At 46.3% G+C, this 24,942-nt stretch overlaps 2 protein-coding genes across 2 annotated transcripts in view; one reads left to right on the top strand and one right to left on the bottom strand.

The window, feature by feature from the left end:
* Positions 1–24,942, top strand: part of MED7 (mediator complex subunit 7) — a 524,248-nt gene that overhangs the window by 338,963 nt on the left and 160,343 nt on the right. The window lies entirely within an intron of this gene.
* Positions 1–24,942, bottom strand: part of LOC137649740 (F-box only protein 9) — a 215,923-nt gene that overhangs the window by 105,260 nt on the left and 85,721 nt on the right. The window contains exon 4 of the mRNA XM_068382692.1: positions 5,830–5,974. Within this exon, the coding sequence (XP_068238793.1) occupies positions 5,830–5,974 (145 nt within the window). The remainder of the gene's footprint in view (positions 1–5,829; positions 5,975–24,942) is intronic.

Genomic DNA, 24,942 nt, shown 5'->3' with positions numbered 1-24,942 from the left:
AAGGCTTTATCTTTCCGGAAACCGGGATCGAGACCGCTTCTAGCGTCTTGTCCTTTTTCCAGTGAAAAGCTAGATGGTATAGAAGAGGACGGAGGTGTAGTCTTCCTAGTGACACAAATTGATCCACGGATGACAGTGTCCCTACCAGACTCATCCACAGCCTGACTGGGCAGCGTTCCTTCTTCAGCATCTTCTGGATGGATAGCAAGGCTGGGGGTTGATCGTCTTGTTCAGCAACGTCCTCATCAGAGGGTTCCTCATCCGAAACTGGTGAGGAAACGGCAACGGAGTGGGCAACGTCTGACTCGCTGAATCCGGTCGCACTGGTGGATGCGTGACGGAGCCGGACGCAATATCATGGCACTGCTGCACAGTCTGTGAACTGTCAACAACCATGGGTGCGCGAGGAAGCACAGCGTCAACCCGAGACTGTCTAGACTGTCTGGGTTGTGCAGTCAACACCCTGCCGGGTTGCTGAGGTTGACGCACCGCTTCACAACAAGTCACCTCTGCTGGTTGTTGAACGTCTTCCTAGTGAAAAACTGAACGTCAACAACCACCTCCGAGCGTCACTAAACGTCAACGTGCGACTGGCAACCCACACTGGGTCGCATCGGTGGAGGAACCACCTCAACTGGCAGACGCGAGTAGGATACCTCAGCGTCAACAGGGCGCACAACCAACCGGTTGGAAGGTTGTTGGCCAGAAGGTTCTTCTCCGCATTTAAGTCCTCTATCAAGGACACAAGCTTGGACTGCATGTCTTGCAGCAAAGCCCATTTAGGGTCTACGGGAGCAGGTGTGGCAACAGACGGGGTTAGCGACTGAGGCGGAACCATTTACCATCCCTGGAAGCCTTGTTATGTGTGACATAATAGTACAGCAAAACTTCAAAGGCTCGACAAAAGTTGAGAAGTTGACCTGTAAACAACTTGGAGCGTCTCCTGGCTAGGCGCCAGGGCGAGTCTACCAGAATTGAGGAGTCTATCTGGGCAGAGGCATGAACTCCCAAGCCGAGAACTTCTCTCGTGTCCTACAGACTCTCGCTCTATAAGCCAGTTTAAAAGAAGGGAAATCAAAGGCTGTATCCCTAAAACTCCTCCTGGTGCAAAAACCAGTCGCCTAGCCAACGTAACGCTCTCTAGGAGAGCGAGAGAGCACTAGCTTAACAACAACGGCTTCGAAGTAGCTAGGCCTAGTGTAAGTTCTGACGTTTAGGCGAACGAGGAGCAGCAGTTACAAGATCCGGACGAAGATCCTTAAAAAATCATCATGATTTAATTAAAGTCCATAGGAGGCTAAGCAGCTTAAGGCTCCTCTCCAAATGACAGAGTCCTCAAAGGAATATTAGTAGGAGGGAGAACAGCACTTTCTCATCTACAGGAACCTTGTCCGATAAAAGCTAGGTTATCTCAGTGAGTCTCTCACTGGTGCATAGGTAGCAGACCAGAAGGCAACGTCATGTAACTGCTTGACAGTGTGAACTGTCAACAACTGAACTGTCAACCACAACAGGTGCGTGAGGACATACAGCACTGGTGCATTAGTAGCAGACCAGAAGGCAACGTCATGCAACTGCTTGACAGTCTGTGAACTGTCAACAACTGAACTGTCAACCACAACAGGTGCGTGAGGACATACAGTGTTCACTCGAGACTGCTTTGACTGTCTATACTGAGCAGTCAAAACAACTCTAGAATGCGGAGGTTGACGCACAGCGTCAAAACAAAGCAACTTAACTCCACCCTCCTGTTGTTGTGGTAACTCGCGAACGTCAACGGAGGGTAGCGTGCGTCTGTGAACGTCAACGTGCGGCTGGCAGGGTACACTGCGCATGGGTGGTGGAACTCTCACAGGCGGAGTGCGGGAGCAGGTAGCCTCAGCGTCTACTGTACGCACAACCGTGGTTGGTTGTAGGCTAACGGGTGCAGCGTCAACCTTCGCACGATACTCCTGCATAAAAGATGCTAACTGTGTCTGCATAGACTGTAGCAAAGACCACTTAGGGTCTACAGCAGCAGGTGCGGCAACAGACGGTGTTACTGCCTGTTGCGGTACCACTTTGCCTCTCTTAGGAGGTGTGCAGTCATCGGAAGACTGCAGCGAGTCCGAACTGACCCAGTGGCTACAACTGGGCCGTTGGACTTGCGCGGAAGGGACCGACTTGCGCTTAATAAGCTGCGAGACCTTGGTCCATGGTTTCTTACGAGAAACCTCTTCCGCAGACGAGAAGTAAATGGGCTCTCTCGTCTTTGTGTGGGTGGGGCGATCTTGGGTAGATACGCCCGAAACCACGGAGGGAAACGTCTGTTCGTTGATCAAGACCTGACGAACCCATAAGTCGTTCGACATTACTTCTCCCCTGGGCTTGGGAGCTTGCAAGAGGTCCCGGACTAGGTGAACGACAGGCACGAACAGACGAACCCTCGGACGCAACACTGTAACACTTTGCGCATATCACTTTATCACTTCGATTTTCTGTTTTGCACTTATTTCACTGAAATCGAAACTTTCTACCTGAAACACGCAATTCTACCCTTCATTAAAAGGTAGTAATTGCGAAAACAGTCGTATAATGCAGCTCATTAATACTAGCAAAAACAGAAAACATAAAGATAAAGAATTCAGTGGCTGGGAAAGAGACTAAACACTAGTTCAAATAAACTACGTTTACAATCTCTCACCACACATAGCCTGGGGACAAGAATAAAACCCTAGAAACGTTTTACCTTCTTCCCCGTACAGCGACTAGGGAGGAGAGTAACACGAGAACAACGTTACCCGCTGAACGGAACGTTTTTTCTCCTCTCTCTCCCTTCGTCTCTATCTCTCTCTCTCTTTCTCTCTTGATTTCGCACCTGAGAGAAGAGCCCAATTATATATCGTCAAAAAAACATGTTATTTGGCTAAAGGAAAAAACTGAAAGGTTTTCCAAATAAAAAGTTCCTTTAATTTAGAATTTAAACCATTTAAGCTAAGAAAGAATGAACGAAACGTCAGAATCGATTTACTCTTACTGCAAAGTGAAACCGTGATACACTCTCTCTCTATCGTAACGATAGAGCGCATGTTGAACGTCCTGAACGTCAACAACTGCGGAGTCTAAAAAACTAAACGTTAGTTCATCTTTGAAAACAGTACGAAGACTATCAAAGAAATTCTTTCATAAAACATTAAATTAAAAAGTTTTAAATTCTTTAAAGGCTAAATACGATATAACGGGCTCAACGTTGATTAACTTCGGTTCCAAGTTAGGACCGCCTACTATCAGGAAAGGTCGCATATAAACAAAACATAAAAATTTATTTTTATATGTTTATAATAAATGGAAAGTTAATCGAAGAGGCCTAAAAAAGGCGGAGAGATATAAAATATATAGATCTATAACGTGTTAAGCAAAATTACTAAAAACCTAAACACACTCCCGTCTAAGGGAAGGGTCGGCCATTTAAAAGTGAAAGAGAGTCCATACTCTCTTTGTCACCATAATTAAATCTATCCAAAACGAGTTCAAGTTTTGAGATGAAGATAAAACCCCTGCATAGCGAAAGCTCAAAACTAGAATAGTGTACTTCACCAAATAGTTGTGAAAACAAATCCAGTTAGTAACAGCGTATTTAGTAGGTCTTGCCAGTGGCACGACAGAGAGAAAATTGGTTCTGTGTTGACATGGAGTACTTGAGTACCTGCTCGACAGATGGCGCTGTTGATGTACACCCCCACCTGTATAGCGATCGCTGGCGTATTTTGTCCTTAGGTTTTTCTGTCGGGCAGCAGAGCTGACAGCTATATGATCACCAGCTAAGTTTAATATTGAAAATTGTAATTTTTCTGGTGAAGGTTACTTACAGCTGTTTAATGTATTAATAATACAGTAAGGGCATTTAAAAATATTAGAGTGAAATAACTGGTGTACATTAATAAGGACTGATTATTGAAGTGTTCTGCACTATTTACTGGCACATACTAAAACAACAATTGGCAACCCTAACTCTGTATTGTCCTGCGAAACACACGTTTGTCTGGTATCTCAGTGCTCCTTCTAAGCTTGCTGAATGAGGGTGTCATATTTTGTAATTTGATATTAGAGACTTAGCAATTCTACTAGTGTGCATAGTATATCACCCATTTTTGCAGTTTTAGATATAAGGAGAATTAACAGTTATGGGTAAAGGCAGTGACTTGAGTCCTCATTAAATTAGACAGATCAAGGTTCTATTAAGTGATAGTGCACTAAAACAGAAAAAAGATTGCCAAGACATTGAATGTTTCTTGTCAATCAGTTAGCACCATAAAGAAAAAAATGAACTTTGATATAGAGTGTCTTCCTGACACAATCTTCCAGGTTCAATATTGGGGATTAAAGACAATAATGGATAATAACCATTAATGGAAGAGAGAATCGCTCTCTTATATGTGATGGTCTCACAATAGGCTGCCCATGAAGCACCTTGTAGGTTGGAAAAAACTTTTGGGCTACAGCACTGACTGATATTGTTTTTTTTTAGTTACATTTAACTGTCTTTCAACTCGTTAACGCTGTTAAAAATCATATGTACACAACACATTTTTGTTTAATCTCTCTCTCTGTCTCTCTCTCTCTCTCTCTCTCTCTCTCTCTCTCTCTCTCTCTCTCTCTCTCTCTCTCTCTCTCAGAAAAAAATAGACGTCTCTAACACTAACAGTGAAGAAAAGAGAGAGAGAGAGAATGTATTTATTTAAAGAACATGTTAACACCATGTCTACCTTCTCGCCGATCGTCCGTCTCCTGACGTAGCAAATCTTACACCTGCGTTGGCCTGTCTCTAAGGTAAAGTGGCAATAAAACACATTTTTTATTTATTATTTCTTTATAATTATCTTTTTTACATGCTTCTTTCATATTATGCAGTTATGTTATTGTTATGTGTAATTATGTGTAGCCATTTATTAAGGATTTATTATGGGTTTTTAGGCTGAAGAACGAATTAAATGAATTACCATGTATTCTTATGGGAAAATTCGTTTCTACATCCGAACATTTTCTACATCCGAAGTTGGTTGTGGAACAAATTAAATTCGTATGTAGAGGTACCACTGTACTTGGTAAGATAGTTGCTGCAAAAAGTAACCTAAACACATACAGTATGTAAAGGTGTTCGTTTCTTCGCTATGATCAGAGATGAATGTAAACAAAACAACGGATTCCGATTTTGATAGTGTGCTTTTTGGCGTAGTTAGGAAACGTACGATATAAAATCGCCTATATTTCGTTAGTTTTGGATTTTCAATGATACAACAAAAGCTAGTCTATACAAATTCATTAAAATTACTACACATTTTAGGTCGTGTTAAAAGGGGAAATATACGGTATTTACAACTTTCCTGGTTGTAATTTTAACTTTTCAAGTTATTAAAACTTTAAAACATTTTAAATGTTTTATCTATTCATAAGAACAATTTAATATTAGAAAAATACAGTAAAGTACATAGAAAGAAGTTGAAATGGGTGGTAAATGCATTTGAATAGGCAAGTTTGTGTTTGCCATGGCCCAAATGGAATTATTCCTGTTATGTGGTTCGAAATATGCAATTTTTCATTTATGTGGTGCAATTTATCGACCAAATCCTCGCATAATTCGGGAATATATATACACACTAGATCCTTATACTAATAACAACACAGCTGCTAAATGCCCTTTGAACTAGTGATAGAACATCATATAATGTACTCCAGCTTTTTCCCTAATTGGAATCAGCAACTTTAGGAATCATATAAATAGTTTGTACGTATTTGTTTTAAACATATACAGTAATACTGTTACTTTAAATTTCAACTTCTCAGTGTTACCTTCACTCCTTTCCAGCATATTATGTTGATGGACTCTAAACTCAATATCTGGCACAAGGGTCATAGCACGTCTGTAGTACTGGATAGCTTCGTACAAACGGCTACTCTGCTCTAGTTCAACAGCTTTATTGAACAACTCTGCTGCCTATTGACATTAAGAAAAAGAAATATAATAATTAGACCATACTACATATATGATAATTGATAAAAAAAAAATCAAATTGAAATTAAAATGTTATTTTCCTTAGTAAAATAAATTTTTGAATATACTTACCCGATGATCATGTAGCTGTCAACTCTGTTGCCCGACAGAAAAAACCTAAGGTCGGGATACGCCAGCGATCGCTATACAGGTGGGGGTGTACAACAACAGCGCCATCTGTCGAGTAGGTACTCAGGTACTTCTTGTCAACAAGAACCAATTTTCTCCTCGGTCCACTGGGTCTCTATGGGGAGGAAGGGAGGGTCCTTAAATTCATGATCATCCGGTAAGTATATTCAAAAATTTATTTTACTAAGGAAAATAACATTTTTCAATATTAATCTTACCCGATGATCATGTAGCTGATTCACACCCAGGGGGGTGGGTGGAGACCAGCATACATGTTAACATTAGAAGCTAAGTATCCCGTATTTCATTTTAGCAGTTATTCAAAATAACAAACATAAAATAAATAAGTACCTGGTAAGGAAGTCGACTTGAACCATTACTCTGCCTTTTTAAGTACGTCTTCCTTACTGAGCCTAGCGATCCTCTTAGGATGCTGAGCGACTCCTAGGTGCTGAAGTATGAAGGGCTGCAACCCATACTAAAGGACCTCATCACAACCTCTAATCTAGGCGCTTCTCAAGAAAGAATTTGACCACCCGCCAAATCAACCAGGATGCGGAAGGCTTCTTAGCCTTCCGTACAACCCAAAAACAACAATAAAAAGCATTTCAAGAGAAAGATTAAAAAAGGTTATGGGATTATGGGAATGTAGTGGTTGAGCCCTCACCTACTACTGCACTCGCTGCTACGAATGGTCCCAGGGTGTAGCAGTTCTCGTAAAGAGACTGGACATCTTCAAGGTAAAATGATGCGAACACTGACTTGCTTCTCCAATAGGTTGCATCCATTACACTCTGCAGAGAACGGTTCTGTTTGAAGGCCACTGAAGTAGCGACAGCTCGAACTTCATGTGTCCTTACCTTCAGCAAAGCATGGTCTTCTTCCTTCAGATGAGAATGGGCCTCTCTAATCAAAAGCCTGATGTAATAAGAAACTGCGTTCTTAGACATCGGTAGAGCAGGTTTCTTAATAGAACACCATAAAGCTTCTGATTGTCCTCGTAATGGCTTTGTACGTCTTAAATAGTACTTAAGAGCTCTTACTGGGCATAGTACTCTCTCTTGTTCGTTACCAACCAAGTTGGACAGGCTTGGGATCTCGAACGACTTGGGCCAAGGACGAGAAGGAAGCTCGTTTTTAGCTAAAAAACCAAGCTGTAAGGAACATGTAGCCGATTCAGATGTAAAACCTATGTTCCTGCTGAAGGCGTGAATCTCACTGACTCTTTTAGCTGTTGCTAAGCAAACGAGGAAAAGAGTCTTTAATGTGAGATCCTTAAAAGAGGCTGATTGAAGCGGTTCGAACCTTGCTGACATCAGGAACCTTAAAACCACGTCTAGGTTCCAGCCTGGTGTGGCTAACCGACGCTCCTTTGAGGTCTCAAAAGACTTAAGGAGGTCCTGTAGATCTTTGTTGGTGGAAAGATCTAAGCCTCTGTGGCGGAAGACTGCTGCCAACATGCTTCTGTAACCTTTGATCGTAGGAGCTGATAGGGATCTTACATTCCTTAGATGTAAAAGGAAGTCAGCTATCTGCGTTACAGAGGTACTGGTTGAGGAAACTGAATTCGCCTTGCACCAGCTTCGGAAGACTTCCCATTTTGACTGGTAGACCTTGAGAGTGGATGTCCTCCTTGCTCTGGCAATCGCTCTGGCTGCCTCCTTCGAAAAGCCTCTAGCTCTTGAGAGTCTTTCGATAGTCTGAAGGCAGTCAGACGAAGAGCGTGGAGGCTTGGGTGTACCTTCTTTACGTGCGGCTGACGCAGAAGGTCCACTCTTAGAGGAAGAGTCCTGGGAAAGTCCACTAGCCATTGCAGTACCTCGGTGAACCATTCTCTCGCGGGCCAGAGGGGAGCAACCAACGTCAACCGTGTCCCTTCGTGAGAGGCGAACTTCTGCAGTACCTTGTTGACAATCTTGAACGGAGGGAACGCATACAGGTCTAGATGGGACCAATCCAGAAGAAAGGCATCTACGTGAACTGCTGCTGGGTCCGGAATCGGTGAGCAATAATTCGGGAGCCTCTTGGTCATCGAGGTAGCGAACAGATCTATGGTGGGCTGACCCCACAGGGCCCATAGTCTGCTGCAAACATTCTTGTGAAGGGTCCACTCTGTGGGGATGACCTGACCCTTCCGGCTGAGGCGATCTGCCATGACATTCATGTCGCCTTGAATGAACCTCGTTACCAGCGAAATCTTTCGATCTCTTGACCAGGTGAGGAGGTCCCTTGCGATCTCGAACAACTTCCTCGAATGAGTCCCTCCTTGCTTGGAGATGTACGCCAAGGCTGTAGTGTTGTCGGAGTTCACCTCCACCACCTTGCCTAGAAGGAGGGACTTGAAGTTTCTCAAGGCCAGATGAACTGCCAATAGCTCCTTGCAGTTGATGTGAAGTGTTCTTTGCTCCGGATTCCACGTGCCCGAGCATTCCCGTCCGTCCAGTGTCGCACCCCAGCCCGTGTCCGATGCGTCCGAGAAGAGAAGGTGGTCGGGGGTCTGAACAGCCAATGGTAGAACTTCCTTGAGAAGAATGCTGTTCTTCCACCACATCAGCGCAGACCTCATCTCTTCGGATATAGGAACTGAGACCGCTTCTAGCGTCATGTCCTTTCTCCAGTGAGCAGCTAGATGATACTGAAGGGGGCGGAGGTGGAGTCTCCCTAACGCGATGAACTGGGCCAGCGATGAAAGCGTCCCTGTTAGACTCATCCACTGCCTGACTGAACATCGGTTCCTTCTCAGCATGCTCTGGATGCATTCTTGGGCTTGACTGATTCTGGGGGCCGACGGAAAAGCCCGAAAAGCTCGACTCTGAATCTCCATACCTAGATAGACAATGGTTTGGGATGGGACGAGTTGGGACTTCTCTATATTGACCAGGAGACCCAATTCCTTGGTCAGATCCATAGTCCATCTGAGATTCTCCAGACAGCGACGACTTGACGGAGCTCTTAAAAGCCAGTCGTCCAAATAGAGGGAGGCTCTGATGTCTGCCAAGTGAAGGAATTTGGCAATATTCCTCATCAGTTTGGTAAACACAAGAGGTGCCGTGCTTAGGCCAAAGCACAGGGCTTGGAACTGGTAAACGACCTTTCCAAAGACGAACCTTAGGAAAGGTTGGGAGTCTGGATGGACGGGGACATGAAAGTACGCGTCTTTTAGGTCCAACGAGACCATCCAGTCTTCCTTCCTGACCGATGCTAGCACCGACTTCGTCGTCTCCATGGTGAACGTCTGCTTGGTGACAAAAGCATTGAGAGCACTGACGTCCAGCACCGGTCTCCACCCTCCTGTCTTCTTCGCTACCAGGAAGAGACGGTTGTAGAAGCCCGGGGATTGATGGTCCCGGACTATGACTACCGCTCCCTTTTGTAGCAAGAGAGACACCTCTTGCTGCAAAGCTAGCCTCTTGTCCTCCTCCTTGTAGTTGGGAGAGAGGTTGATGGGAGTAGTTGCTAGAGGGGGATTGCGCCAGAACGGAATCCTGTACCCCTCTCTTAGCAACTTCACAGACTGAGCGTCTGCACCTCTGCTCTCCCAAGCCTGCCAGTAGTTCTTGAGCCTGGCTCCCACTGCTGTCTGGAGAGGTAGGCAGTCAGATTCTGCCTTTTGAGGACTTGGAACCCTTCTTCTTTTTGCCACGATGACTGTCGGTACGGGTACCTCCTCTGCTGGAGGTTCTGCCACGAAAGGGCGGGATGAACCTAGACGCTGGTGTGTCCATCCTAGGTCTAGGCACGGAAGGTAAAGCTGTGACTTTACGTGCGGAAGACGCCACCAGGTCATGGGTATCCTTCTGGATCAACGAGGCAGCAATCCCCTTGATCAGCTCTTCCGGAAAGAGACACTTGGAAAGCAGAGCAAACATCAACTCCGACTTCTGGCATGGTGTGATCCCCGCAGACAAGAAGGAGCAAAAGTGATCTCTCTTCTTAAGCACTCCAGACACGTACGAAGCCGCAAGCTCACCAGACCCCTCCCGAATGGCTTTGTCCATGCTAGACATGATAAGCATGGCAGAGTCCTTATCCGAAGGGGAGGTCTTTCTGCTTAACGCTCCCAAACACCAGTCCAGGAAGTTGAAGATCTCAAAAGCACGAAAAACTCCCTTCAACAGATGGTCCATGTCAGAAAAGGACCAGCAAATCTTGGAGCGTCTCATAGCCAGCCTGCGGGGAGAGTCAACCAGACTTGAGAAGTTGCCCTGGGCAGAGGCAGGAACTCCCAAGCCGGGTTCCTCTCCCGTGGCATACCAGACGCTAGATTTGGAAGCAAGCTTGGAAGGCGGAAAGATGAAGGCAGTCTTCCCCAGTTGCTTCTTGGACTGCAACCACTCTCCCAGTACCCTCAAAGCTCTCTTGGATGAGCGCGCGAGTACGAGTTTCGTAAAGGCAGGAGCTGCTGACTGCATGCCTAAAGCGAACTCGGAGGGAGGTGAGCGCGGGGTTGCAGACAGAAACTGTTCCGGATACAACTCCCTAAACAGGGCAAGGACTTTTCTAAAGTCTAAGGAGGGAGGAGTAGACTTGGGTTCTTCTATGTCGGAGTGCGGATCGTCCAAATGCGCAGCTTCGTCATCATCAGATACTCCTTCATCCGAATGCTGAGGAGGAAGTGGCAAAGGTGGAGCAGAAAGCTGAACGGCTGAATCCGGCAGCACGGGTGCATGCGTAGCTGCACTGGATCCAACATCATGCCGCTGCTGGTCAGTCTGCGAGCTGGCAACAACAAAAGCGGAGTGCTGGTGCGTGGGAGGGACTGCCGTGGGTTGCGGAGACTGCCGCATTGCGTCAAAACACGGCAGCTTGACAGCACCTTCCCACTGCTGATGCGGTAGCTCACGCATGTCAACGGAGGGTGCCGCATGTCGGCTAACGTCAACATGCGTCTGGCAGGGTCGACTGCGCATCGGTGGTGGAGCTCTCACAGGTGGAGTGTGGGAGCAGGCAGCCGCAGTATCTGCTGAGCGCACAACCGTGGCAGGTTGTAGGTTAACAGGTGCAGTGTCAACCTTCTCAGCACGATACTCCTGCATGAAGGAAGCAAGCTGAGACTGCATAGTCTGCAGCATGGACCACTTAGGGTCTACCGTGGTTGGTGCGGCAACAGACGGAGTGATTGCCTGCTGCGGAACCACTCTACCTCTCTTGGGAGGTGTGCAGTCTTCGGAAGACTGCGGCGAGTCCGAACTGACCCAGTGGCTACACCTGGGCCGTTGGACTCGCTCGGAAGGGACCTTGCGCTTGAGAGGTCGTGAGACCTTGGTCCAACGTTTCTTCCTAGAAACTTCTTCCACAGACGAGGAATGAATGGGCTCACTCGTCTGTTTGTGGATGGGACGATCTCTGCAAGATGCGTCCGCAACCACTGAGGGTACATCCGTACGCTGATCAAGGCCTGTCGAACCCTTTGGTCCTTCGACATTGCTTCTCCCCTGGGCTTGGGAGCTTGCAAGAGGTCCCGGACTGGGAGGACGACTGGCACGAACAGATGCACCCTCATGCGTAACACTGACACTGACACTTTTCACCGCACTTGCACTCACTACACTTCCCACTGCACTTTTTTCTTTCAACTCTTTGACATCGGCCAAAAGTTGATTCCGGTCATTAGCTAATGACTCCACTCTGTCACCAAGAGCCTGAATGGCACGCATCATGTCCGCCATCGAGGGTTGAGCACTAGTAGCAGGGTCGGGAGTCACCACTACAGGGGAAGGAATAGGTTGAGGTGCATGGGGAGAGGAAAAATCAAACGAGCGAGAAGAACTCCTCCTGATCCTATCCTTCTCTAGCCTACGTGCATTCTTTAGGAATTCATTAAAATCGAATTCCGAAAGCCCAGCGCATTCCTCACATCGATCTTCCAATTGACAGGATTTACCCCTACAATTGGAACAAACGGTGTGAGGATCTATAGAGGCCTTCGGAAGACGCCTAGAACAGTCCCTAGCGCTACACTGCCTGTACTTAGGGACTTGAGAATGGTCAGACATCTTGAATTCTTGAATTAGCCAAGGGGGGAATCCAAAATCTAGCAAAGTTCATCAACAATTAATCCAAATCTAATCAAAAAGCTTGATAAGCTAATGATAATAGTTCCTGAATAGCGAAAGCTAAAATCTAGAGCGAATACATCACCAAAAGCGTGAAAACAACTCCAGAAACAACAGCGTATCCAAGTAGGTCTTGCCGGTGGCACGACAGAGGAAAAATTGGTTCTTGTTGACAAGAAGTACCTGAGTACCTACTCGACAGATGGCGCTGTTGTTGTACACCCCCACCTGTATAGCGATCGCTGGCGTATCCCGACCTTAGGTTTTTTCTGTCGGGCAACAGAGTTGACAGCTACATGATCATCGGGTAAGTATATTGAAAATTCATATTTTTCATTGAATAAGAGATTTCTATGCACCTACCCTGATGTTCATATTGCTTTTCCAGAAGTTTGGTTTATCAACATTTATCCCTAAAATGAAATAAAAAAAAAAATTCAATTTTCTTTCCTTTCAATAGACTCATAGTTGATAGTTCAAAGCACAAGACTTTGAATTGGAAGACCTTCCCCAAGGATGGAGTGGAGGAACTTTCTCAATGAGTGATGGACTTAGATCTGGAAGCACAGGCGGTCCTCGAGTTATGAACAATATCTGTTCCCAAGATGCACTGTCTTTTTTCGTCGGAAATAAAATTTTGTACAGTATACATAACACATTGTACGTACGTATGTACATACTGTATATATAATACACTTGAAGAAAAGATAGATCCCTTACCATTCATAAATTACTGTACCCTATCCATACAAATACTCTACTAGTATTCTATACAGTAGTGTACCTACACAAATACAGTACTAGTAGACAATACAGTAAGTAATACATATAACAATTCCTTACTTTTATTCCCCTTTTTCCACTTTCAGTTCCATCATAATGGCTTTCGTTTTCTTGCATGCACTGCCATCAGAACTCTCCCTTATGCTTTCCTGATATGAAAAAAAAAGCAAATATCCAAAAAAAAGAGAAGCACCAAAACCCCAAATGCATATTGTAAACAAAGAAGGCAAACTAATGCGAAAGTTATGCGTAATGCACTATTCTGCAGCCAGACAAGAGGCTGCTTTCCAGATCAGCAATTAGTTTGTTGTATTAATAAATCAAACATCATAATTTGAAACTGACGGCAGATGATTTTTTTCCAAGTGCCTTATGTAGAGCCCGTTCATAATAGGAAATCATCGTAATTCGAGACTGTTGTAACCTGATGACCTCCTACATGCATCACTTAGGTCTGCAGAGAGCATAAATTTGTTTTTTCTAAAGGCCGCTCTTACACTTCTCACTGTAAAACAAACTCGCTCAAAGCAAAAAGGTCGATTACTAGTCTCCGGCCCCAGTAGGCTTTTCCACGAGGAATAGTAGGCTGTAAGAGTCTGAAGACCCACCACTTGCAGTGTGCATTTTTCTAACATCAATTGTACCTCCAAGTGAAGAATGAGGTCTTTCTCTCATTTCGGTTGGTAGGAAAAAAACGTCCTGATGTCCCGACCTATTTAAACATGATAGTTGATGGTCCTGATGTCCCAAACTTTTTAAATGTGATGGCTTGGTGGAAAAGAGAGTCCTGTCTGGATTGCCTACATTTCCACCGTTACTTCTATTTCTTCAGGTGGAAAGGCAGCCTGGTTAATCAGGGTGTTCCTCAAAGCCAGAGCCTCCCATTGATCAATTTGTCTTTCGAATTTGGAGAGTACCGCATCCTTGCAGTTAAGGATCTAGTTGGTCCACTGGTGGGCTAGGAAGGTAACCACCATCGCCCTTAACAAAACTAGGTCTATAAACTACTACTCCTTCTCGGGATTAGACAGATCCTGAGAAGCAAAGGAGGCCCCTTTTCTTGACCAGTAGTCCAGATGAGGCCACTTAGTAGCAAGCCATTGCAATAGACCATATTCACAGACTCAACGTCAAAAAGATGGTCAATTACATTCCGTCTCTCTATTGACGTACACGGTGTTAGGGTTGTAACTACTGCATCTACCGGCAAAAAAGTGGATTCCTTGGGTACATAGAACCATCTCTGCCTAGAGAGCACTTGGGTAAAGATCTTCATCATGTGGTTCACACAAAGCATGTTCCTCCAACCGGAGACTTGCAAATCTGCATTTCCTATTGCCTCCCTAGCCAGCTCTGACGAGGGAAGTTCCAAAGCAGATTCTGACACCTCTGGGATGCCAAAAGGTTTCTCAATGGAAGAATCCCAAGATTTTCTAGGTGTAAATCTTATGAGAGAGAGGGATTAGCAGGGAAACATCATATCTTCCTCTAACCCTCTTCCTTACCCTGAAGAGAGACTCAGGATCTGGAACGAATTTTTCTATTCATATGATTTATTGTTTCTTGAAGACACTCGCTGATGGAAGCTCTTTGATTTCAATGAGAGAGGGAGTGTGAGGTTGACCCCAATTCTGTCTAAGAGAATTGTCAGTGAAAGAAAACTAAAGTAGAACCCCGCAGTAACAGACTAATAAGGGGGAAGAGGTGTCCTATACCGCCAATAGTCCGTTGTATTTGCAAAAAGTTTCCTAAAGCATAAAATCAAGCAAAATTACACCAAATTCTATGGGCTATAGACCTACTATTATTATGCCAGATTTGTGGGTAACGTCAAAACAAGCAGCTGGGATTAACACACTTTAGTTTTCACCTATGGATGACATATTTAAAAAAACTTGAGGGGACCATCCACCATGGCGTTTTGCCATACAAACTTTCAGAAATTTAAAATCGTTTTATTGCTTCTACGTATGCAGAAACATATACATGCTCTCCAGAAGTTTCAGCCAATTTTTAATAGAAATAATGAAGATATAGCGGTCATTAAATAATGACGTCATCCTTACTGCGTCGTCTGCCGGACTGATTTTGATAGAATCGTCTGTGTCTTTATTTTTGCATATATATAGCAATTTTTTCACTTATGTTTCGAAATATCGTACGTCTGGCAGAAATGGAAGGCATTGGTAGAGGGTACAAGCTACAAGAACAGCAGCCAGAGTTTCCAAAGATGTATAAAAGTCATAATGCATGTGTTTGTTAACTTGCAGTTCATATGTAAATTGTGTTTTCACAACCTCCTCGGGAACTTTGTGGCAAGGCCAATGTTACCTAAGGTCATAGAAAGAACAAAAAGTAAGCAGAGAGTAAGAAAAAAGAACCAAGAAGAAAGGGAAACATGAATAAGAGTACAAAGCTGAAACATGACAAACTTATAACAGGGTTTGTATTTTCCCTAACATACAAACCCGAATTCTTTACTATAGGAGATATTCTAGCGCGAACTGGAAAATACGGCAGAAAAACCTTAACAAGGTCGTTAACGACCAGGCAGGTAGTTATTCACCTGTTAGAGGTGGGGGACCGCCGGTCGGTAGCCACTGTTTACTTTCAATCGTATTATAGCTAGGCCTATCTAGGGGGCGGTGATGGAGGGAAGATTTGTGTAAAGAATTTGGGTTTGTATGTTAGGAAAAATACAAACTCTGTTATAAGTTTGTTATTTGTTCCTACACTGATACAAACCCTCATTCTTTACTATAGGAGGCTTAGTCTCGAGGCTAGGGTGGCCAAAGAGTTCCTTATTCATAGGGAAGATAGTCCTCAGACTAGACTCTCGTGTGAAGAAAAAAAATCTCCTGTAAATCTTCTTTCTTTGTAGATCCCCATAATCTTAGCACAATTTGTGGAAACAAATGTTTCAGGATGAAGTGGGTCAGGAACATTGATTCAGACTCCTTCATACTTAGGATTCCCCCGACCTTGAAAAGGGGAAACCGTGTGAAAACGAGTACCTGTATAACTTATACCCTGTGAGAGGAATCAGACGAGTTTCATACCTTTTTTCCATTGGCAAGTCCAGCTGAAACTGGCTACAGACTAGGATCCCCAGATGGGAGGGAGAAGGAAACGAAGATAGATGGATGTCCTTCTTAAAACCGTGTAACACAGGATCCTCAACCAATGGCTACTGTCCCCTGAAAGGGGGAGGTAGCTTCAGCACCTGTTGACCTGCCACAATAGGCCCGATAGAAAAAGTGTCTAGAGACCTGTGTCACGTCGCTCAAATAGTGAGCTGTGAATGTAGATTGGCGTTTCCAGACCCCAGCTCTTGAGACTTGGGAGACTTGAAAAATTTCTCTTGAACGCCAGGGAGGCAGCCACTCCCCTAATTTGATGGGCTTTGAGTTGTGCTGCCTCTGGGTCTCCGTGAATAGCCCTCGCAATAACTTTCTTGAGCCAGAAAGACATGGTGTTGCGAGATTCTCTTCTTTACCTTGTTGGTACTAAGGAAGAGATGACGGAGACGTGGTCTGAAAGGTCTGGTGCGCTTCAGGTATTTCCTTAGCGCCCTGACTGGGCACAGTAACAACTGATCTGTATCCTATGTTACCTTATTGAGGCTGGAAAACTGAAATTCTCGAAGCCTCTCATCGGCAGATGAAGGATTCTGAGTCTTAGCCACAAAGCCTGGTACGAAGTAGAGAGAGACTTCCCCCCCATCCCCTCAAATGGGTGACGTCGTAAGACAGACCATGTAGCTCACTGACCCTTTTAGCCGAGGTCAGAGCTACCAGGGAGACGGTCTTAAGGGTCAGAAAGTAGTCTGAAGCTCTATTTAAGGGCTCATAGGGCAGATCCTTCAAGGAATGTATGACCAAAGACACGTCCCGAGGTGGTGGTCTAATCTCAACTGGGAAGCAAGATCGCTCAAAACCTCGAATCAACAAGGCGTTATCTTCCGAGGAGGAAAGGTCAACCCCTCTCAAGTCTACAGATGAGGCTCAAAGCTGAGCGATAGCCCTTAATCGCCGAGACTGAGAGGAGCTTTTCCTCCCTGAGGTACAAAAGGAAGGCCGCCACTAAAGGAAGAGAAGGATCGAGTGGAGACACACCTTGCCCTCTACTCCAAGCTGCAAACACTCTCCAGTTTGCTTGGTAGAGGTTTGTGGAAGATTGGAGCAGATGCCTGGACATGTGCTCAGCCACTCCCTCTGAAAAGCCTCTGCATCTGAGGAGTGACTGGACAGCCTCCAGGCATGAAGCTTCAGCAAGGGAATTCTCCTGTGGGGGACACCACTGTGTGGCTGTGTCAGCAGAGGGGGTTCCAGAGAAACTTCAGAACCTGAACCAGAAGGCAAAGAAGGTCCGCAAACATTCTCTGCTTGGCCATGCTGGAGCTATTAGGGTTAGATTGCAGTTCCGGGAGGTCCTGAGTTTGTCGATCACCCTTCTCAGCAGGCAAAAGGGTGGAGAAGCGTATGCGTCCAGGTTGTCCCAAGAATGTTGAATGGTGTCCTGGAGTGCTGCCTGATGATCTGGAACTGGAGAACAGTAGCGGGGAAGCTTCGCATTTAGAGAAGTGGCGAACAGGTCTATTGTGGGGAAACCCCACAAAGCTATTACTGCCTTCGCTACTCGAAGATCCAAAGACCATTTGCTACTCAACACTTGGTGATGCCTGCTTAGTTGATCCGCCAGGATGTTTCTCCGACCTGGAATAAACCTGGCTGTGAAAGAAATGTCGTGACCTTTCGCCCACTGGCAAATCTGTACTGCTAGAAGACAGAGGTCTTTTGCCAGAGTAGCCCCTTGCTTGTTGATATACGAGACGGTCGTGGAGTTGTCACTCATCAACACCACCCTTTGTCCTTCTAGCTCTTCTACAAAGTATTTTAGGCCTTTCCAGGCTACTAACAATTCCAGGTGATTTATATGGAGAGTTTGCTCTATCGGAGACCAGTCTCCTGATGCTAGCTTTGGGCCTAGGTGGGAACCCAAGCCTCGTAACGACGTGTCCGAAAAGAGTTTTAACTTCGGATTGGGGCTTTGGAGAGGAATGCCCGTCTGAGTATTCTCTCTGGCTGACCTTCACTGAAGATCTTGTATCACAAGAGCTGGAACCTCCACTGGCAAGAATGGGGAATTGTTCTTTTGAGACAAATGGGTCTTTAGATGCCAATGGAGACTTCAAATTCTTGATCTTCCACCTGGAACTAGTTTTTCCAGGGAGGAAAGATGGCCCAGAAGACTCTGCCACAAAATGGCTGGAGGAGGCAGTGGAGACAAGAGTTGGGCGATGGATTCTTCCAGTCTCAGAAGTCTGTCTTCCGAAGGGAACATTCTCCCTACCTGAATGTTGATGGACATCCCTTGATAGTTCATGACATGAATCGGAATCAAGCAAGACTTCTCTACGTTTACCAGAATCCCCAGATCCTTGCAAAGGTCGAGAAGCCTCCTCAGGTGATCCAGAGCTTGTTCCCTGGACAAGATACCTTAGCAAGCGTATCCCGTACTTGTGTGCCCAGGAGCACACGAGTTCGAAAACCCTTGTAAACACCTGTGGGGCGCTCGAGAGACCGAAGCATAGTACTTTGAATTCGAAGCTTCAACCCTGAACCACAAAGCGCAGGAATTTCCGAGCTGAGTGATGGATTGGTACTTGAAAGTATGCGTCTTTCAAGTCCACAGATGCCATAAAGTCTCCTGGACGCACCACTTGGATCACGGAGGCTGCTCTGTCTATTGTGAATGGAGTCTGCTTCACAAATTGATTTAAGGTTGAGAGATTGATTACTGGTCTCCGAGGCTTTCTCTACCAGAAAGAGGCGACTGAAAAACCCCAGGGAGGTGTTGGGGACCTGTTGAATGGCGCCCTTCAGAAGCATGCTCTGGATTTCCTGATCTAGGGCCTGCGGTTTTCCGCGATAGCGAGGGCCCTGGGAGGACGAGATCGGAGGAGGAATTAGAGGAGGAGGAGGAGAGCCTATTAAGGGGATGCGGTAGCCCCACCGAAGCACCTTGATGGTCCATTGCATGGTCCCCATAGTTTTCCACCTCCTCCAACTCCCCTGCAGGCACCCCCCTACACACTGAAAGGGGGAAGCGAGACCTTATTTCTGTTTATAGTTCCTCCCTCCGCCTTTAGCCTTGGGAGGAACAGACTTTCCTCTGTCCATAGGTTTGGCTACAAAGGAGGGGCGACTGAAGGTCTTAGCTGGAAGTGGAGCCGCGACTGTGGCCTTAGGTTGTGGAGTTGGCTGCTGCTGCATTGTGCGAAAGGAAGCAGCCTTTTGCATCGCGGTGTCCTGCGTCTCTTTCCTCCAAGTATCTAAAGTAGAGGAAACTGCTTGCTTAGAACAGAGAAGAGGTTGTAGAAGGTCCGAGTTTCTCAAATCTGATCTCTCAGCCTTCTCGATGCTCCTATGAAGTCGGGAAACTACCGATTCCCTCCTTTTGAGAACCCACTTGCCCCACATGGTCGCTGTTATAGTGGTTAGGAAGTCCATTGTGTTGGCCCCAGCAGCCAGGACTTCCTGTAGGGACTACATGGAGTCTTGGTTTGACAGGTCCTCGTGAATCGCGAGGTAGCCGACTGTATCAGACCATGTGTCAAACCAAGATAAAGCCTCCAGAAAGGAGATTGAAGCCGCTTCCATTGCCGAGGCTTCTGTGGCTGAGAAAGAGACTGGAAGAGTAGAGTCTCTCCGAGGAGCAGCCAGGTGTGAGCCTCGCTGTGAGGGGATCCAAGGTCAGAGGAGAAAGGTTGGCGCCTCTGACCTTGTAAAAGCGCTTTTGCCTCAAAAACGGAAATTGTAAAAGTTTATGGGATTCCTGAGACTTCAGGGAACCCGTTTCTCCCGAGACCGCCTACGAGACCTTCCTCAGACGGCCTGCAGTGTGAACAGACCAGGGAAGTTCAATTCTGGCCTTAGGGTTTGGTGGAGGATGACATAGCCTATCTAAGGCTGGAGCATCAAGAGATCGAGGAGACAGATGCAAATCGCCGAGGCCTGAGATATTACACATAGTTCTTAAAGTCCTTAAATAGGAGGACTCCAAGTCCTTCGACGGCAGCTCTTCCGAGGAATTCTCAGGCTGCGCTAATTCCTCGTGTGTTATTACAGGTGAAATGGAGACACGAGCAGCAGACAAACCTTTTGCCTTACCCCTCGCATCTTTCTTATTCGAAAGGGGAAGAGCGATAGAAGTCGGAGTGTCTGGAGGTATTGGCGAAGTAGGAGACCATGCTACAGATGTTGCAGGGGAAGGCTGAGCACTGGATAATGGTGCCGCAAGCGCCTGACCTTGCGTGGATGTAGAAGATCTCGGAGAAGGTGACCGAATCATCGGCACTGACCAAGTAGAATTTGTAGAAATTCCTCTCTTTGAAAGGTCTGAAGGATGAGGTGGAAGAGGCTGAACTGATCGGCGATCTGGTCTTTTCCCTTTGCTCTCAACCGAAGAGAAGAAGGGTTGAACGCCTGCGTCTTCTGAGGTTTTCGAGAGGCTCGTAATCCCTAACTCATTAGGAAGCAAGGGAACCGGGTGCGAGGTTGTCCTGTCTGAAACACGAGGGTGAGGAGATTGACCCCACGAGTATATGATCGGAGACTTGTGAGATCGAGAAATCGAAGGGCGAGAGCAATCTTTCTCTGATGATAAGGAGCGAAAGCAAGGAGAAGTGCTCTTTCTGACTTTCCTAGAGCGATCGGAGACCCTCAAACTAATATGTGAAGGAGAGGGTTCGAGATCAGGACGCGCTTTGCCCTTGACCATGCTCCTAGCGCGATTAGCTGAAAAATCGTGGGAACCGCTTCTCTTAGGGGAGCGCTTATTATGCTTTGAAGAGCTCTCTTGCGACGAAGAGCGAGAACATAACATAGCGCTCTTTTTCTTGAAGCGCTTCGAGCGCTTAGATGATCCCTCACGAGAGGACGACGACAGCGAGGCAGAACGATGACAAGAGAAAGCGGTCATCTTAGGTTTGCACCAAAAGCGCTTATAGCCTCAAAGCGAGACGTCTCGTGAAGAGACAGAAGGCGAGGAAGAGTGAGAACGGTGATGTCTCTTCCTACATCGCCTGTCTCTCCCGTGAGAACGTCTAGGCGAAGGAGAGCGAGCTCTACTTTTCCTCTTCTCTCTCTCCCTCCTAGCCTCCGAAGAGGGCGAGGACAATGATGAAGAGGAGGGGGAGGAGGTACTGCGATGTTTGCGCTTGCGACACTGTGATATTGTAGAAGCACAAACGGTGTGAGAAGTAGGCGCCACAGGAGCTGAAGCTATTACATCCACTGAAACTTCACGGGCGCCGACTGAGTTGATGGGAGGTAGGCGAGGTCCGGAACTCCCGAGGGTTGCAAAACAGAAGGGACCTGAGGCACACCCTTACTTGCGAGGAACTGGTTCCAAACTTCCTCCGAAGGAGAACCAGGAAATCCAAGGGCAGGCCATACCGCTCGTACATGATCTGGAGTTGAAGCGGTAATGGAGATATTCCCGGTGGCGGAAAACATTGCCCCACTAGGGAGGCAATGTGATCCGCCTGACCAAGAGGAATGGGGGTTAAATCAATGGTGCCGCTTTTCCTTGACTTCCCCCCGGAGGAGGGAGGCAAGGAAGAGTCCGAAGGAAGAGAACGAGAGCTCGAAGAAGAGGCCCGAGACTCCTTACCTTTCGACGGCGAACCTGGAGGTAACGAGCCCAGCTTGGATTTCTTCTTCTTCCTCTTCCCAAACTTCTCCCACTGAGAGGGTGACCACTCTCCACATACTTGGCAGTGGGAGCCTTCAGAACACCTATGACCTCTGCATCCAGGGCATAGGGAATGAGGATCCACCTCCAGCGGCGACATAAAGGTGCCACAGGATTTTGGGGGCAACCCGGGACACTTCTTCATAATAGAGGACATCACATAAAGAATTAACCAAAAGCACAAAAAAGAAAGGCTAGTCTGCCAGTCAAACTAAAGCAGGAGCAACGGTGTTAACACTATGATGGCTAGAATTCGATTGGGGGTAAACAGTAGCTACCGACCGGCAGTCCCCCACCTCTAACGGGTGGATAACTACCTGCCCGGTCGTTAACAACTTTATGGTTTTTCTGCCGTATTTTCCAGCTTGCGCTAGAATATCTCCTATAGTAAAGAATGAGGGTTTGTATCAATGTAGGAACAAATGCTAACTAAAACTCTGGCAACAATGAGAGGCCGCTGGCAACTCAATGACACCCTTACGCCAAGTGTAATAGAAACTTAGGGTTTAAATACCTTGTTTCGGGTATGTTTATGTAGGAATAAACAATAAAAGTACGAAGTAAGGTTATCATAATAATGTTATCTTCATTTCTTTAAGAAAAGAAGCAAAAATTTGTTGCAAATCTTTGGGAGCTCATAACTCAAAAACACTTATTCACACTTAAGTAAATTTTTCTCACTTATTTATTGTTTGATTTTAGAGAGAAAGATATCATTGAAAAGAGGAATAAAAATCCCACAATTTTGATTTTCCTTTTACTCTTTTTTCATGAATATCACAAATTTTTAAGTAATTTGTATTTTTCCTAACATACTTACTGAGAACTACTTTCTTAGGAGGTACCTGGAATCTCCTCTCAACCGACCAGAGTTTTGTGTAGTTTACCCTACTTCCGTTTTCTGTGAAGACCACCTCAGGCGGAAGGATACGTGCCCTGAGGCTAGTCCCGAGCCAGGTCGCGTGTTAGCTTGGGTCTCGACCCTCAGTAAATTCTTGGATGTTGAAAATACTTAAGGGGTCAGTAAGGCACTCGGGGAAGGAAGGGAGGGCCATTACCCGAAAGTAGTTCTCGGTAAGTATGTTAGGAAAAATACAAATTATTTAAAAATTTGGGATTTGTTCCAACACGGAAACTTACCTCGAACTACTTTCTTAGGAGACTTACACTTTAGGAGGTGGGAGTGTCTTCCTGACCTCTAGACCCAACTAAGCAGGGCGACAAGGAACCTAGATAGGAAACTAGGTTCTAAGTTATCCGGAAAATGAAACAGGGAAAAACTACACAAAGAGCTCATGTTAGTGTCTAAGTACTCACCCTTAAAAATTCCACGATGCTGAGTTCTGTGACGAAGTTGTGAAGTCATGTCTTGTGCAGGTTCTATCTGGGTCTATCTCCAGGGGTCGGGAAAGGAAAAGGACAAGGGTGAAATGAAACGAACCTGTGTCTCTTGGTTTTGCTACCCACGATTGTACCTGGGGCTTCAATGTTAAATCGCTTGGAGCGCAGAGATGACTGTCCCAATAGAGAACCCGTCTAGAGATTTCCTCGAGCAATCCTTGAGGTAATGAGTTGTGAAGGTCGACTGGTTCGACCAGGTGCCTGCTCTAAGGATCTGGGCCACCGCCATGTTATTCTCAAATGCCAGAGAGGTACTTAGAACCCTAATGTCATGCGGCCTGGGATTACTTGTCAGGGGAAGGACCGCCTCGCTATAGGCCTTGACAATCACCTGTCTTAGCCAATAGGAGATGGTATTCTTAGATACCTGCTTTTTCACTGTACCCGTGGAGACGAAGAGGTTTTTGATACCAGGGCTGAAATTAGCCGTCCGCTCAAGGTATTTCCTCACGGCTCTGACGAGGCACAACTTCAAATCCTCCGGATTCCCTGATCGAGGAATCGCTGGCATTGAGAAGCCTTCGAACTTAGGATCCCAGACTGCTGGATTCTGTGTTTTAGCCACAAAACAAGGGACGAACTTGAAAGAGATCTCACGCCAGCCCTTCGTATGAGACTTCGTAGGACAACCCATGGATTTCTCCCACCCTCTTAGCTGAAGCCAAGGCCAACAAGAAGACCGTCTTGAGAGTGAGATCCCTGTCCACTATGTCCTTCAAGGGTTCGAACGGTGGTTCACTTAGCATTTTCAGGACTCTTGCCACATCCCACTGCGGCACCCTGGAGGTTTGCGGAGGGCATGCTTGTTCGAAGCTCCTGATGAGCATAGAGATATGTCTAGAGGAGCCAAGATCAATGCCCTTCAGGAGGAAAACTTGGCCCAAGGCCGCACAGACTTCCTTGATGGCTGGTATTGACATGCCCACCACGTCTCTGAGGTGTACGAGGAAATCCGCAATATCCGGAACTGAAGCTTTTAGAGGCTTGATGTTTCTTGAGGAACACCATTTCATGAAAGTGGTCCATTTTGCCTGGTAGACCGCTGCCAAAGACCGCCTCAGATAGCGCGACATCCTCTCAGCCGTTCCTGCTGAATATCCTTCCTTCCTCAGGAGACGCTCGATAATCTCCAAGCGTAAAGGCGAAGAGATCGAGGATTGTCGTGGAACCTTTGGAAGTGTGGCTGCTGCAGAAGGTCTGGTCTGTCGGGCAGAGGCCACGGGGGAAGGCACGCTAAGTCTCTTAGATCCGCGAACCACTCTCTCTCCGGCCACCAGGGCGCTACCAAAGTCATCCTTAGGTTGTGAGCTGTCCTTACTCTGTTGAGCACTTGCTGATCAATGCGAAGGGAGGAAAAGCGTACACGTCGAGATTGTCCCACCTGTGCTGAAAGGCGTCCTCCAATGCCGCCTTTGGGTCTGGGACAGGAGAACAGAATACGGGGAGTTGTGCATTCAGTCTGGTTGCAAAGAGATCCATCACCGGCGAACCCCATTTTTGAATGATGAGCCTGGCTACTTCTGGGTGAAGAGACCACTCGGTACCCACTACCTGGCCCATCCTGCTGAGCCCGTTGGCTAGGACATTCCTTTTCCCTGGAATGAACCTTGCTGAAATAACGATTTGTTCTGACTCAGCCCAATCCAGGATCTCCAACGTGAGATCGCACAACTCCTTCGACTTGAGTCCTCCCTGTTTCTTTATGTACGCTACTACAGTGGCGTTGTCGCACATCAACGCCACTGTATTTCTCCTTAGAAGATCTACGAACTGTAGGCACGCTTT

The sequence above is a fragment of the Palaemon carinicauda genome, chromosome 1 (genome assembly GCF_036898095.1).
Source record: "Palaemon carinicauda isolate YSFRI2023 chromosome 1, ASM3689809v2, whole genome shotgun sequence".
In the NCBI taxonomy this organism is placed as follows: domain Eukaryota; kingdom Metazoa; phylum Arthropoda; class Malacostraca; order Decapoda; family Palaemonidae; genus Palaemon; species Palaemon carinicauda.
Note: the sequence above shows the minus strand (reverse complement) of the source record. Positions and strands in the feature narration are given on the sequence as shown.